Consider the following 16,294-nt stretch of genomic DNA (forward strand, 5'->3'; position numbering starts at 1 on the left):
TCGAGAATAATCTTCTGGACTATATTAGGACCCTATATAATACACAAATACCCTATAGCTGTACAAGTATCCCACTTAAATACACGGCATTCCTTGTGTGTAAAGGTCAGTTAGATTTGGTAGGATGGTTATACCCTTGTTTGTCTGACCGGGCGGACGGTGGACATGTGATGGTTACCCAGTACTACCTGTACTCAATTAGCCAGTCAGGCAAGACGAGTTGGATTTGTTTTTCATAAATACTAAGATTAATGAGCTATTTGACAGGTTTGAATTCCTGTCAAAATGTTGCAATAAGTATCTATATAACCTTCACAAAATGTCTCTAAATTGAAGGCACATTTCCCTCATCATCTTCCGTTTAGGAACGGGTAACCAACCTGAGCATAGTACGCTTATTGAATTATGTCCAGGTTTTGTTCAAGTTCGAACTCTGCCTAAGCCTTTGTTCAGGCTTGCATTTTATCAGAATTGAATACTGCATGCCGGGAAATTTTCACCGCACTCAACCCTTTTTCGTTCTCGGACAAATTTATCATTTTATCACGTGAACCAACATCAGAAAACAACATAATAAAAATAGCAATCAAATGTGAAGCGCGAATTTACCACTGGACGAAAACGGATTTTACCAGTGTAGGGCGAAAGTTTCCCGGAATACTGTCATATTAATGGTTTATCGCACAGAGCAAACAAGAGGCCTGTTACGGCCAAGCACTGATGGAAAAGTATTACTGTTTGAAGTAACATTACAAATAAGACTAACCGTGGAGACAGAATCCATGGTTAAGGCAAAGGTACAACGATAGTGTTTTGCCTTTTCATGTCCAACAAACACATTTATGGTAAAGTGGTGCCGGTATGAACAGTTTCTAATTGATGACCAAAGGACAATGTCTCATTAGTGTAATTAATGGTTATAAGACAGTTTTCATTTTAATGACCCACGAACTAAGTCCCCAAGGGTTAGGCCACACCCTTGAGCAAATTCGGAAAGCATGATTGTGATTGTCTGTCATGTTCAGCAATTGGATACGAGTTTGGGATCAAAGTTATTTCTATGCTATCACCTTGGGACAAAGTTCCCAGGATTGGTGATGAACCATGGCGTAAATTTTGGTAGCATATTTGTATCTAATTATATTATTTTCTTCAGCAAGCAACTTTTTGTTTCGAGGGTGGGAATCTCAACTATTTCCAAGTAATTACTAATGGTTAGTCCTACATCTTTCTAGATACTCTCCACGTGTAGATGACTTTAAATTAACAATTTGCTCAAGACAATATGACACCACTTGACCCCTTGTTGGCCCTTTCACCACTTAACCCCTTGTTGGCCCTGTCACCCAGCGTGGGGGCGAGGGTGTCTGCCTTTCCTGATGTGTACCGTTATTTTAAGCACCAGTTAACTTAGTGAAATTGCATACAGTGGTTCTTAGTGGTTAAAAGAGTTGTTTGAAGATACTGTACTACACTCACCTAGGTCCTACGAGCTAAGTATTAAACCAAAAATTAAAGAATTTTGGGGATTACTAAAGTGCCTCCATATACAGTGCCCTAATAAAGAACAACAACACTTGTCTGATTAATTCATGTTCTATTGTTTCCATTACGTACAAAGCCATAGAACACCTACAACATCTCAATCTGCAATCATTATATATTGCCTGTATTCTAAAGAAATGTGTTCAAATCTTGTCAACAAAACAACAGCATTTTTCATCACAGTATTGTCAACACAGTATCATTGCTTTAAAAGGACAAAACTGCATCATTGCCAGCCTAGTACTGTGAGCACTGTCAATAACACAGCAGCATTGTTAATACTGATGCAGTGACAGCCCCACCACAAACATCTCATCAATAACACAGCTGTATCATTGTCAGTCCTTTCAACACCACATCATCATCTTCACAATCGGCAACACAGCGGCAGCTGTATCACAGGTACAGTATTGGTTGTCAACGTCTAACAGATTCGTCAGTGTCACGTGTTAGACTGCTACAGGCTCCAAACCAAGAATCACCATAGAACATACCAGTATTCCCTGATGAAACAGTTGTTGGTATATTTATACAACTTTACCTTAGGAATCAGTGACAGAACTTCAGAAAATATCTGTAAAGTTTATGATAGTTTACAGAAAACTCTGTATGAATCTAGTGACTCAGCTAAACGAATGAAATATCACTGCAATGAATTACCTAATGACGAACATAAATGGAATGAACAGGACTAAAATTTGCCAATTAGATTTTGAGCAAAACAAAAAAAAAGACTTTTTCTTATGGAACATGCATTCAGAAAATATGTGAAATATACAGGTTCAACAATACAATGGTGTGTATCCAGTCTCGTGGTTTACCGAGGTTCCCTGTGCTGGTGTAATCCTGTAAATCAGGGACCATATGCATGTGCATCATTTTCTTGCTTTCCAACAGAACTCTGCAGGAATTGCACTACACTCATCAGATACTGCATCAAAGCATCATGCTAGCTCCTAGCTCCTGGCAGACAGGAAATATACCCAATCTTCTTCCTATTCTTACCTTACAGAGGGTGTGTAATCCTAACACAAATATCAACAGTATAAATATAGTATTATGTTATGGTCCCATATTGTTGTTTTCACAGGTAAAATCTACCTGTACATACCCATAATGCAGATTGTCACTGTTAAAAATATACCCTGCTGTACCTCTGGATCTTTTAGAAATACAAAAACAAACTGTTGCAAAGCCTTAATCACTTTCAATACATTTACGACTAGTTCATGTTCCTGATTAAGTTCTAGCATTCATTTCCCCCACCCTAGCACAAGGATAGCATTTGTTTCTCCACTCCCACACAGGAATATCATCTGTTGCCCAATCATAGCACATGGATACATCTCTACCCTAGTACAGGGATATCATCCATCTCCCCTACCCTAGTACATGGATAGCATCCATCTCCCCTACCCTAGTACAGGGATAGCATCCATCTCCCCTACCCTAGTACATGGATAGCATCCATCTCCCCTACCCTAGTACATGGATATCATCCATCTCCCCTACCCTAGTACAGGGATATCATCCATCTCCCCTACCCTAGAACATGGATAACATTGGTTTCCCCAATGTGTTGTAACGTCCGGAACACAAAATCATCTATGACAGACCACCATTGTAAGAATTTCACATCATCCAGACATTTGTTGTTCAATATTAAAAGTAACATGATGAAGTTGTAGTCCATTGTGCATTTACATGTCCATAATGCCTCATCACTCTGCAATATGTAATCCCAGCCCGTTATCAACGAATAGCAATGATACCACTTTCCAACAGTTTTTCAATCTTCTTGGCTACTTCAGGATTTTTCAAATGTCTACAAAGAAACAATATAATATCTCATTAATTAAAACTGAACAAAAAAAATGAAAAAAATATAACTGAAATTATGTCTTCGATACTTGAACATTACTGACATACAGATAATATACATAAGACTGTTCAGATAAGGTAATGTGTTAGTAAGTATGATAGGGACTTTGATATCAAATTTGGAATAAGAATAACAGGGAAAAGTTGAGTGTTCATTAAGTCAAATTTCAATATGTTTCTGTGTTATCTGCACAGAGAATCACAAATTTATATGTCTGGTGAAAAGTTTGTTTTTTATATTTCAGTGATTCTTTTACGAATTCATCTCCTTAAAAATCATTTGAAGCGTAAACAAATTTTAAAGTCCATATCCACAGTTGGTGTGACTTACTCTCTAACAGCCTCTGGCTCTTTCTGCATCTGCTGCAGTATAAGCTGCATTGCTGGGTCTTGAAGAATCTGCTGTACCTCAGGGTCAGCCATGGCTCGCTTCCGGACAGCCTCCGGATCCCCACCCTCTGCCATCAGTGCCTCCCGGTACCCCCGTGAAGCTTCCTGGTCACAAGGGAAGCAGTAATATAAGTTTGTTGTCAGAGCATGACAAATAGTAGTGACTAATGAATTATGCACAGATCACTTTAAGGACAGAATTATGGATAGAAATTATCTTCACAGAAATAACAAACTGGGACATTTTACAATCACAAGAAAGCAAGATCTATCCGAGAACCTGGGGACACGCACCTCACATTTTGGATCCACCTCAAGTGCTTTCTGGTAGGCTGAAGCAGCTTTGCTGTATTCTTTCATTGCCTGCAAGACACCGCCCTTTCGTAGGTAGCCTTTCACTATAAGCAAACCATTATTCATAGTTATTATTGCTGTTAGCAATGCCATGTCACACAAAAATAAACTGACAATCTATAGAAGATGTACTTGTGTATGTCGTTTTACATGGGTATTTCATAGGCAAAAACTCAACTGCTCCAGGAACAAGGGACTTCTATAAAATACACATTCCAATTACAGCAGCTCCTTACCAATTCTTCAAAGATCTTTTTTATGGCTTTCTGTGACTTCAGATCATGGTTTATCTCAGCAAGTTACAAAATAATTATCAAACCATTTTTCACTACAAGCAGGTCTTCCACTTCATGATTGAGAAAATATACAAGAAAGTATTGGATTACTTTAAAGAAAGGAAATTGGTTCTCTTTAGAACTACCAAAATATTCTCTTCGAAATAGAAATTAACATTTCATTGTACACAAAAGGGGAGGTAACCCTCTGCTTCACCCGGTAACATGTAATAGTGAAGATTTTGTCTCAAATCATAACTGTATTTGATTTAGCTATGGTTTCTACTTTTATGTTAATTCACACTTGGATGATGGACTATAATCAAGCTAAGCCATTTGAATATGTTTCAGCCAGAAACCAGTCTTTCTGGCTTTCTAAGCTACTCCATGATATTTCTAAGCCAAATAATTTGCAATGATTTCAAATATAATGAATAAAACAAAATAAGGTTTTTCTTTTTTCGGAAAAAGGTAACTAGGCATCACAAACAACTAACTGCTAAAGAGCAAATACCCTACACTCTGTCAACATTATCTATTTTTGTATCACTCTTGCAACCTCATTCTCTAATTGTGACTTACATTGTATTTGTATATTTCTAAACCCACATGTATTATAAACATATAACTCTGAACATTTTCATTGACCTTTACACCCTGAAACAAACTTCATTTGAGGTTTTCTTATATTTCTACCATTACATGAGCTTGTTAGTCTGTTAAGAAATGAAGTCATAAGAGTGATGACCAATATTTATATGTACGAACAGAACAATATATCGCCTCCAACTGGTTTGGAGGGAATAATACAGGTAGAAATGCTATCAGGATCAAGATGCTGTGGAAATGGATATATCCTTACCAAATGTAGGGTCAAGTTTTATACACATGTCAGCATCTTTTACGGCTAAGCTGAACTCCATTAGCTTTGTGTAACAGGCGGCTCGGTTACTGTATAACTTGGCATCCTCTGGATTCCGCTTTATTGCCTCATCATAGTGTTTTTTTGCTGTCGGATAGTCACCTGAACATAGAATAAGTAAATTTGTATAATTATCATAATAATATTATTTACATTTCTGTTGTAAAGCCCTTTAATAGATAGCACTACAAACAGAAATGTTGGTAATGACCAATAACACAAAAAAAACTACCACATAAATATTTTGTAACCTCAAATGTTTTAGACCAATCATGTTGCTTCAGAACACTAAACCACCTAAAAATACCAGTATAAATGAAAGTTTCATGTTACAATATATATCAAAAGCAGAAGTGAAAATCTCATCAATGTTACATGAACAAACTAAGTTTGCACTGTACACCAGCTTTAACAGATCATTTTCAATTGTTATAATACTATTTTTTTCTTTTTTTTTACAAAAATCACAAGTAATTTCAAGTTCCCCTCTACAACCTAGGGTCAACATGTAGAAATCATTTCGTATATTTTTCTCTGTAGTCTTCAAGTTAAAGAGGTCAAATACAACAACTTTCAGTTATTTGACGGAACTATAGCTTCATATCAGTAAATCAGTTCTTACCTTGCTGAAAGAATTGATTGCCTAATGCTTTTGCTTCCAAGGATTTCTCAGGGTCAATAAATGACAGTCTTTCTTTTTCTTTCATGCGCTTCTCGATCTACAACACAACATAAAACAAAATTAATATGTATATATATGCAAGGTTTTTGCAGTCAACATGAAACCATGGTATTAATACTGTGAAAGAGAGTACAAAGAAAATGACTCCAGCTATATGCACAGGCCATGAAAAATTGTAAAATAGTTTTAAGTGTAAGCTCTGATTGAAAATACTCATGAAAACGATGGCTTCTCCAATATCATCATGAACTGATCTATTATACCTTTAGAAATAATAAATGATATGCAGAGATTGTAAAGGTATTATGAAACATACCTCCTGTATACTCTTGGCTACATCAGGTGTTCTGTGTTCTGCTAGAGCTTTCTGGAAGTACCTCAAAGCATTTGCATCATCCTCCTTCTTCAGGTAAGCTTTCCCCATACGTGCTAAGGCTCTGTCGACATAAACACAAAACATTGTATATTATAGAAAAACATTGTTCTGCTCAAGTATCTCAAAAATCAAAGGTGTTATGTGACTTAACATGAAAAACACAAGTTAAAATGTAAATATTACATGTACTGGTGTCGCATGAAATGTCAAGACATACAGAGTGATCTCCCATGAACTAACCAAGACATATGACTTGACATGACACAAAGGAACAACTAAATATAACCAGTGTCTTTCTCAACTTCATGATCATCATACATAAAGGAATATAACCAGTGTCTCTTTGACCTACAGGAATGAAATCTCCTTAAATATTCTTTATGTCTCCATGGAACTTGACCTACAGTAATGTTACTGTCATGTGCTGTATGATAGGACTTACTTTGCTATCATTGTGTATTCCGCTCGGTTTTCACGTCCAAGTTCAACTGCCTCTTCACACACTCCTATACATCTGTCATAGTCCTTTTGTTCAAAATACACGGCTGCAATACATAACATATCCTCTGAGTACAAATCGTATGGTCCTGAATTAAGGTTTACAGTTGAAATGCAGATGAGGATTGAAGGTATTAATTAAATTCTGGGTAAATGACCTTTTCTGGACAAATAACCAGTAATTTTGAGCAGTTCATCAATAGAGCATGTATCATCAGTTTACACAATTTTCATTCATAGCTGTAACATGTTGACAGCCATTTTAAATTGACTTTGTACTTAAATATGAAAGGTTGTCCGCTTGAGGCTCCTTTACAGATGAATCTTGTTCCCCTGGAGACTCCTTTTAAGATAAAATAGTACACCTCTTTTGAGAACCTTAAAATATATTGTATAACCATGTAAGAATGCATACCTGCTGTATTGGTCCTTAATGACATATTGCTTGGGTCTAGTTCAATGGCTGCACCATAGTGTTGCAGTGCCTCCTCAAATTTCTTGCTCTTGTAGGCAGCATTGCCAGCCTCCTTCTCAGCAAGAGCCTATAACATAGCCCATGTGTTAGCAAAGGTTATAACTTCTGTACTTCTAAAAACGAGACCATTTTGCTACAAATCTTAATAATCAAAAACCGAACATTTTAAATATTTCTGAGATATCCAGTGTCATTTTATACATACATATAATGCAGTTTACCAGTAATACCAGAAATATATTGAAAAGAAGTTAACCCATGAAAGGGAGACAGATTTTTTTTAACACAATAAATTTCAATCAAATTAACCCATTCACCCCTATAGACAAATTTGAACTCTTCCCACTCAAGGTTGGAGAAGTTCATAACGACATTTCAGGGGTGGATGAGTTAACATAGTCTGCAGATTTATGAAAATAAAATCATAATTTGTGCAGAATCGCAAACCCTAAAAATCTTATAATAACCATATGTATTGCTAACAAAGAAGCAAATACCTATGGGAGTAAAATGTGGTACTGAAAAAATTATACATTTCCCATTTTGAATTTCTTCAAAATATTTATGTGAAAATTTACATGTTGGTAACACTAATGAAACTTTACCTTTTGTGTCATCAAACATGCCCACAAAATTACAGATAATCAGAAGGAGTTTATCTCCATATATATAGATAAAGAAATTTGAACTTTTTCTTCTTCACATATTCATTATATTAGAGAAATCAACAAGTCATAAATAATATGATAAATTGTATTTTTTTAATGAAATTTTTGTATCAAAATGTTTGAGTTTGTAAATTTTTGTATGTAAAATTTCACCTCATATAAAAAATTAACAATCAAATTTATACATATTTTGTATTTGTATATTTTTTTATTTATATATTAGAATATTCTTCACTATGATGAAAGTATCAATAAAGACCTACTGGGTATGTCAAATGCAAAAGCTGGATAATGCAAATACATTCACATTCTGTCAATTCAACAAAAAAAAATAGAAACAAACTACAACTCAAAGTTAAAAGCAAGTGAAAAACATACCCGCAAGACAAACATAATTATGATGCTGAAATCAGGATGAAAGTAGGCATTAGTCCACACAACAAGTCCCTTTTTCCCTCCACACCCTCCTCCCCACACCTACCCCCTCATGGTTGATATGGCTACATTATGGCGTATTAGCTACCTGAGTGACAGCACTATTTTGTTCTGAGGTTTGTGATTTGTTACTCGATTCGCTATCATTGGTTTCCATTTGAGGAGGACTTTGAGGCTGAGGGTCATTTTCAGCATCATCTGAGGTTTCCATATCTCCCATCTTAGCCTCCAAATCGAATCCCATCAGAACACCCAATGTTGTTATTATCCGTGGATCTTGGAAATTCCTGCAAATAGAAACAATAAAGCATGATGTGCCATTAGTCATATGGGGTAAAGTCAAAAACCAAAGTAACAAAAACAAGAGGCCCAATGGGCCTGCATCGCTCACCTGGTATAAATCTCACACTTGCAAGCTTAAAAGTGATCTAAATTAAAGCTACAGGCAAAATATCAGTATTTATGATTAAAGTCATTCAAAAGAACATGTTAAAAGATTTTAAAACATTTCACCCCTGTTACTTTGAAAGTCGAACAAAGTCATTTTGTTGAACAAATTGTATAGCCTTTCATCTCAGTATGCAACTTGCAAAGTATCAACATCCTGGGACCCATGGTTATTTAAAAGAGGTTGTTTAAAGATTTTAAACAAATTTGACCCCTGTGACCTTGAATATAAGTCAAAGTCATTCACTTTAACAAACATAGTAGTCCTTGATCTAACTAAATATCAACATCCTGAGCCTTTTGGTTATTCAGAACAAGTTGTTTAAATATTTTGAACATATTTGCTCCTTGTGAACACATACATTTGATCAAACTTTGTAGCCCTTCATCTCAGCATTCTAATGGCCAAATATCATCACCCTGTGCATTTTGGTCATTCAGAAGAAGTTGTTTAATGTTTTTTCACATATTTGACCCCTGTGACCTTGAATAAAGGTGAAGGTCATTCAAAACAAACTTGATAGCCCTTTACCCCAGCATGCTACTGGCCAAATATCATCACCCTGTGCATTTTGGTTATTCAGAAGAAGTTGTTTAAAGTTTTGAACATATTTGACCCCTGTGACCTTGAATATGGGTAAAGGTCATTTATTTGAACAAACTTTGTAGCCCTATATCTCAGCATGTTACTGGCCAAATATCATCACCCTGGGCATTTTGGTTATTCAGAAGTTGTTATGAAGTTTTTAGCATATTTGACCCCTGTGACCTTGAATNATTTGAACAAACTTTGTAGCCCTTTATCTCAGCATGCTACTGGCCAAATATCATTACCCTGGGCATTTTGGTTATTCAGAAGTTGTTCAAAGTTTTTAACATATTTGACCCCTGTGACAATGAATATGGGTGAAGGTCATTCATTTGAACAAACTTTGTAGCCCTTCATCTCAGCATGCTACGGGCCAAATATCATCACCCTGGGCATTTTGGTTATTCAGAAGAAGTTGTTTAAAGTTTTTTTAAGACAATTGACCCCTGTGACCTTGAATATAATTGAAGGTCATTCATTTGAACAAACTTGGTAGCCCTTCACCCAAGCATGCTACTGGCCAAATATCATCTCCCTTGGAAGTTTGGTTATCGAGAAGAAGATGTTTAAAGTTATCGACGCTGGAAGCCGCGCCACGGCATAAGCTCACCTGGCACAAAGTGCCAGGTGAGCTAACAATAAACCATTCTCTTAAAACAAATTAAATACATTTCTCACACCCGTTTCGATACATTGGTCCCAGATGTTATACCCATGTGGGATTAAGAAAATCTCTCACATCCTTGAGGGTGAAATAGAGGAATCTCAATCCAAGTGGGGAGATTCTAAAGTTGCCAAGTGTGTGAGACAAGGATATCGCACACCAGGAAAAGTGTGGATATACCTGTCCAGGGCAAGAGAAAACTCTATCCCTGTCCCACATAGGTGCACCTAGTGACCCAGGTTTTGGAATTACATTCTGGCTAGGGATCGCATTAATCAAACATTTGCTGTAAGAATGTTCAGTACCATATCAGCTCACATTCTGACATGTGATGTCATTTTGATATTATATGTTAGGTCATTAAATCAACATTTTGGTGAGCAGGAGAATATCTACCGCCAAAACAGTTGGTATCTGACATTGCCTCACGGAAATAAACAATTTTTAAACAAACTTGCTGTATAGTTTTCCCAACTATTTTGATTTTAATTTGGTATAACATACATTTCCCTGTTCTTTCAGATATATTCTTCGTTAATTTGTACACAATATCTAGAAAAAAGTCTACTATATCTGACTATAGTTGCCTTCGCAATGACATTGTTGATTTTAACCAAATTCCGGGGCAAGAGGCGAGAGAAAAAAGAGTCAATCAAAAGCCTCAGTTCTGACCCAAGTTCTACCCTCTTGGATAGGATTGCCCTATAACACATACCTGCATATGATAAGACTTAATTAAATAATCACATCACTTAGAAACAAAAGCAACCTACTGGAGGCTATTTGGGTTTTGCTTCATTAGTTCTATCATCATTTTGTAGTCAGGTTGCTTCAGATACTCTCTCGTTTTGGGGTTAGCCTCCAACTTGGCCATGACGTCTGGGGCAGAGAAAGGGTTGCCAAAAGGCTGGCTACCAGCTGGACCTGAGGGTAAAAAATCCATGCCTTTATTATAGTTACAGCATTTTTTAACAATCAGAGAAAGGTGTCCGTCTTTGATTGTGAATGGATTTGAACAATTGTTAGAACTCCATGCTGAAGGCTAACTGACACCCACCCCTGCTTTGCCATGAATGTGTTCAGATTTAAAATAAATTGGAATGTACACAACTATATGATATGGTGACAATGAGTGCGAAATTGTATAAGTCTGTTGGAAGATTTTATCATCAGTTGTCCAATTACAAGTTTGAACTGCAACAGCAACTAGTAATGTCACTACCAGTACCAGCAGTCATAAATAAAGCATTGCATAACATTTGGTCAGGGGTATGAAAGGAACATTTGTATAACACTTTGTCATAATTGGTCTGATAGTCTAAACCCATTCATTTATATTAAAGGAAACCTCTTTTAAATCAACTTGGGGGAGTTTACATGCAGGTTTGAAAAATTCTACTAGTACTAACTCAATCCACAATTGACGCTGTGCCAAAGCATAAACTCACATGGTCCCAAACATTCTTATTTCTTAAAGGACAATTATGATTGGCCGATGGTCCTTCAATCTATTTTCCTTTCAAATAATCGTAAGTAAGACACATATAGTGTGACAACTTTGACAAGTAAGACATACATAGTGACAAATAAGACACATACAAAGTGACAAGGTGCACACAGTTACACGCATGGCTTAGACAGGGACATGTTAGACACATACATAGAGAGATCAGTAAAACTCATACATAGTGGTAGGACACACAAAGTAAGATGAATGCATACAAATTAAGTTAATGCGCTACATAGAAATAAGTAAAATTATTACTTAAAACAACAGTATTTTAAATCTACAAAACTCAAGTGGGATGTGCTTATTGCCAAATACTGTTATAATAGGCCACATGGTCATTATGCTTGTAAGATATAAAGAAATTATATGTTTACCCATAAAATAGATATACTGTTAACTTTACCTGTGAGATGGGACTTTGCTTCCCTAAGGTCATCCTTCAATTGCTGATTGTCAGGGACAACCTGGAGTCCTTCCTCATAGACCTCAGCTGCCTCCTGGTAGCGATTCAGGTAGCGCAGGGCTGCTCCCTTCCTTGAATAACCCTACAATATAAAACAATAAAAAAATTGCCAAATTTTCAAGCATTTCAGGTAAAATGAGATTTCAATTTCAATAGCAAACATAATTATAATCGCAATGGAAATGTCATTTGTTTTGCCGTTGTTCTGAACCATCGAACCAATATCAAATACACCAGTCCACTATATATAAACTATGACAACATATATAGAATATCTTCAATAAGGTTCCATTTTAAAGGCATACTTATAAAACAACAGAAGAACATTTTGATTAAAAGAGCCAAATAGAAATCATTTTCAAAAAACTTCATAATTTGAAATATACATCTAGCCACCATTATCAAAGAAATCCAAAATGTTCTGGACACATCGTGGCATTCTCAAAAATCTGTTCAATTTACATAGTTATGTGATGAAATGTATTTTAATAATAACCCTTTCTCATTTCAATAGATACTACCCGGTAGTACAAACATATTTATGGTTCACTCACCTTGAACCAGTCAGGCTTGATTTCCAATGTCTTCTCTGCATCGCCGAGTGCCTCTAGGTAGCGAGCTGCCTTTGTGAGTGCTGCTGAGCGGTTACTGTAGAGGACATGGTTGGAGGGGTCTAAGGCTATGGCATCGGTGTACTTCTGGATGGCTTCCTCAAAGTCCCCGACTTCCAATGCTTTATTGCCTTGTACTTTTAGCTCATTCACCTATATTTTTGTAGAAGGGTGAGGATCTTAAACAGGGTGGGAAATTGTTAGGTGGAGTCATGCATGCCCACTTTGATAGTCACAGGATTGTTATTAAAAATTATAACAGTTCTTCGTGTGAACAAATCAGAGGAGAGAAGGCATGAACAAAAAATAGTCAACAAGTTCAAACATCATGCATATCAAAGATTCTCAATTGTGTGCACTTTGTACATGTACTTGGGCGTGTGAAAACTACTTGTATGTAATCGGTAATTATATTCAAGATACATACAACTTCAGAAAATAAAGTGAAGGTTTCAAGGAGCGTCAACACCCAGGAATCCACTGATGTACATGTATCAGATGGCTTGACCATGGCCATCATCAGAACAATTTTACAATTTCGTGGTTAACTGATAAACACTAAATTGCAATAAAATATTAATAAAAATATATTGCTCTGTGTCAACCTCACAAAATGTATCTTAAGTATCTTCAGTCGTTCAAAAGTTATGATTTGTCAGACAGGACAAGACAAGTTAGGTTGTTTTGTTTATTTCGTTTTCTAAACAAGTTCAACCAGAATTCTTCATTAATGAACAAGAGATAGTTGTAGTGGTCTGATACTGGCTGGCAAAGACTTGAAGTGCCTGTTTTAACATAAATTTGCAAGTCAACAAAGCATAACCAAAATGTGTTCCTTTCAAGAATATGTCTTGCATGACAGAAATGGAATGTAAATTCTACTTTCATAATTAATGAAATGTACACAACACTACCACTTATATCTACAAATTACAACAAAATCAAACCAGGAAGAGAAATAGAACTAAAGCTGGACCAACCAAGTAGATTACAATGGACTATAGCTACTAGTGTCTGGATTAACTACCTGGAAAACAGAATATAGTTGTCAGTGTATTTAATTATTAGGAAAGCAGACTATAGCTGTCAGTGTCTGGGTTACCTTAAATACTTTAAATTCTTGTGGTAGTCTCGAGGTACCTATATTTTGTTTAATTTTCACATATGTTGCAGACTACATTTTCAAATGCTTACACTTGTGGCAGATTTTAATTGTACATAGGATTATGGTCGCCTTAGAGTTTCCCTTTAGATAAGTAGTAGAGCGTCCGACTAGGAACCTAGAGATTGAGGGTTCGATCCCCGGTGGAAGCACACTTATTCTTTTCCCGGTTACACACTCTACACGAGTCCTCATGATCACCTTTCATGAGAAATGCATCCAATCTGTTGTTTATTTTTCCAGCATATTGAGATACATATTCCGAATTTCAGTTAAATATGAATGTGGCAACCAGGTAGCTCATTAGAACGTCCGTCTAAGAGTTTGGAGGGTCCTGGGTTAGATTCCCAGTCTGGCTCTGCATTTCTCTCTCACCTCTTACATTTGGCACCCAATGAAATATACCCACATTATTATAATGGTGGTATACGGGTCTCGTGTGTCTTAGGGGTCGAATACTTTGTTAAAGAAAAGAGGAATGAAATGGCTGGGTCGATCACCGGCAACCAAGTAGCTCAAATTAATGGTTAGTGCGTCTGTCTAGAATTTGGACAGTCCCAGGTTCGAATCCCGATCTGGCATTTTCCCACTTTACCTGGCATTATAGTCTCAACACATACCTCTCAATTATAAGGTTTCTATATTTCCAGAACCCCCCATCCTTTTATTTATTTTTTAACAACAATTGCTCTAAAACAGTTTTTGTTTTCGTTCCATATTCGTCCGTTAAGCGAGACGGTCTGTCGTTGTTACAACACAGATACAAAATGTATGCCCTCAATGAAAAACAATGGACACTCCTCTCAGCCCCCAGTCCCTGAAGGCCTTGTTAGGCCTAACGATAGGCAAGTCAGAAAAGAACAGCACAAACATAATAAAACACATGTCACTGTAACTCTCGCCTGTGCACTATTTCACCAATCACAATTAAGTGATCAATCGACGACAAAACATTAAAAACTTCCATTGCAGGTGTCGAGCCAATATAAATTTCATATCAAAACACGAAAAAACAACGGAGCAGCACATGGTTCGGATGGCAGTACCGGCATGTCTTCGCCAGATTCTTGAGACTAGTTTAAAACAGTTGTGTGTTCTACTAGCAGTCAGATAAAAATATGTGAGCGAATATCTCAATGCATAAAACAGGCAAAAATGTTGCAGGTAGGATGTAAACATAACCATGTTCAGTAAGTAAGCTTACCTTCTCTTTAGCTTCCGCCATCTTTTATAGAAAGTTCTCGACTAAATGGAGATGATCCAATTACCTCCCTTACACTGCTAAACACAATGTCGTAGTTTCTTGAACGTTCTAGGCCTACTAGACAACATTTCTCCAATCAGGAACGACGGTCGCAGGCTGGAAAAATCACCAAGGGGTCATGTAAAAACACCTTCTTGTGCTTTTATACAGAGCAGCTGTGCATTCATGACAAAAGAGAGATATTATGATACAAAAGAGTTATCGAAAAATATTTTAGCATACTGTAACGTTACATCATAGCAGGGACCACGGAATTAGATTAGATTATCTAAGTCCGTGCAGGGACATATAATATACTGTCCCTGATCATAGGTAAACAGATTAAATATTAGGCGTGCGAACCAAGGGACGATGCAAACGGTATAAATTGTAAAGCATAACGAAGTACCACCTTGTGCTGTAATGCATAGCATTTAATCCTCCCACACCCAAAAAATGTAATAAAATCAAACTCTCAATGTGATCACAAATTAAGTAGCAGAAAGAATTGCAGTATTTTCATTATTCAATAACCAGATCAAGTTGTCATGTATTTAAACGTTAATAAAAATATCACAATATTGTGAGATAATGACAAATACGTTTTCTCTTCTAATTATTCGGTGCTTTACACCGAGTCATTTCATCGTGGTACTTTTAGAATCACACAGCTTAGGGAAAAACAATCACGGAACTAAAAAATAATAAAATACAAAGCAATAATGATATATATATAAAAAAAAGTACGACGAATAAATTTCCTGACTTAACATTTCCTTTTATTTCCGTCCCATTTTGATGAAATAACAATTATTGATATTATAACCATATTTTTATAACTAAAACCCTAAAAGGTAATTGGCCGAAAATATTTTTAAGGCCAATCAATACACAAAATTGTCCATGTGAAATTTAATGATAAAAACATTGCATAAGTTTCTAGTTGTATGAAAATTTGATCAAAGTGGGATAAAAAAAAACCATCTGACCTATGGTTTAAACGTCTTCCTGGGTAATCGATTCGATGATGTGATTATGAAAATGGGAAAATCATCATTGTACTTAGTAAATCTGTGACGATGTTTTTTTTTAACAACCCCCCCC

The 16,294-nt window shown here is 36.2% G+C and overlaps 1 protein-coding gene across 1 annotated transcript; it reads right to left on the reverse strand.

Annotated features, from left to right (window-relative positions):
- Positions 1-1,577: 1,577 nt before the first annotated feature.
- LOC110459178 (stress-induced-phosphoprotein 1-like) lies at positions 1,578-15,255 on the reverse strand. The gene is made up of 13 exons (XM_021511314.1): positions 15,152-15,255; positions 12,729-12,938; positions 12,115-12,256; positions 10,975-11,125; positions 8,590-8,788; positions 7,339-7,465; positions 6,868-6,970; positions 6,366-6,486; positions 5,990-6,086; positions 5,308-5,469; positions 4,111-4,214; positions 3,758-3,921; positions 1,578-3,370 (listed from the first exon to the last, which is right to left on the reverse strand). Exons 1-13 carry the CDS (start codon positions 15,170-15,172, stop codon positions 3,298-3,300), a joined length of 1,674 nt encoding a protein of 557 aa, XP_021366989.1. The 5' UTR covers positions 15,173-15,255; the 3' UTR covers positions 1,578-3,297.
- Between the last annotated feature and the right edge of the window lie 1,039 nt (positions 15,256-16,294).

This window comes from Mizuhopecten yessoensis, unplaced genomic scaffold (genome assembly GCF_002113885.1).
Source record: "Mizuhopecten yessoensis strain PY_sf001 unplaced genomic scaffold, ASM211388v2 scaffold9985, whole genome shotgun sequence".
Classification (NCBI taxonomy): domain Eukaryota; kingdom Metazoa; phylum Mollusca; class Bivalvia; order Pectinida; family Pectinidae; genus Mizuhopecten; species Mizuhopecten yessoensis.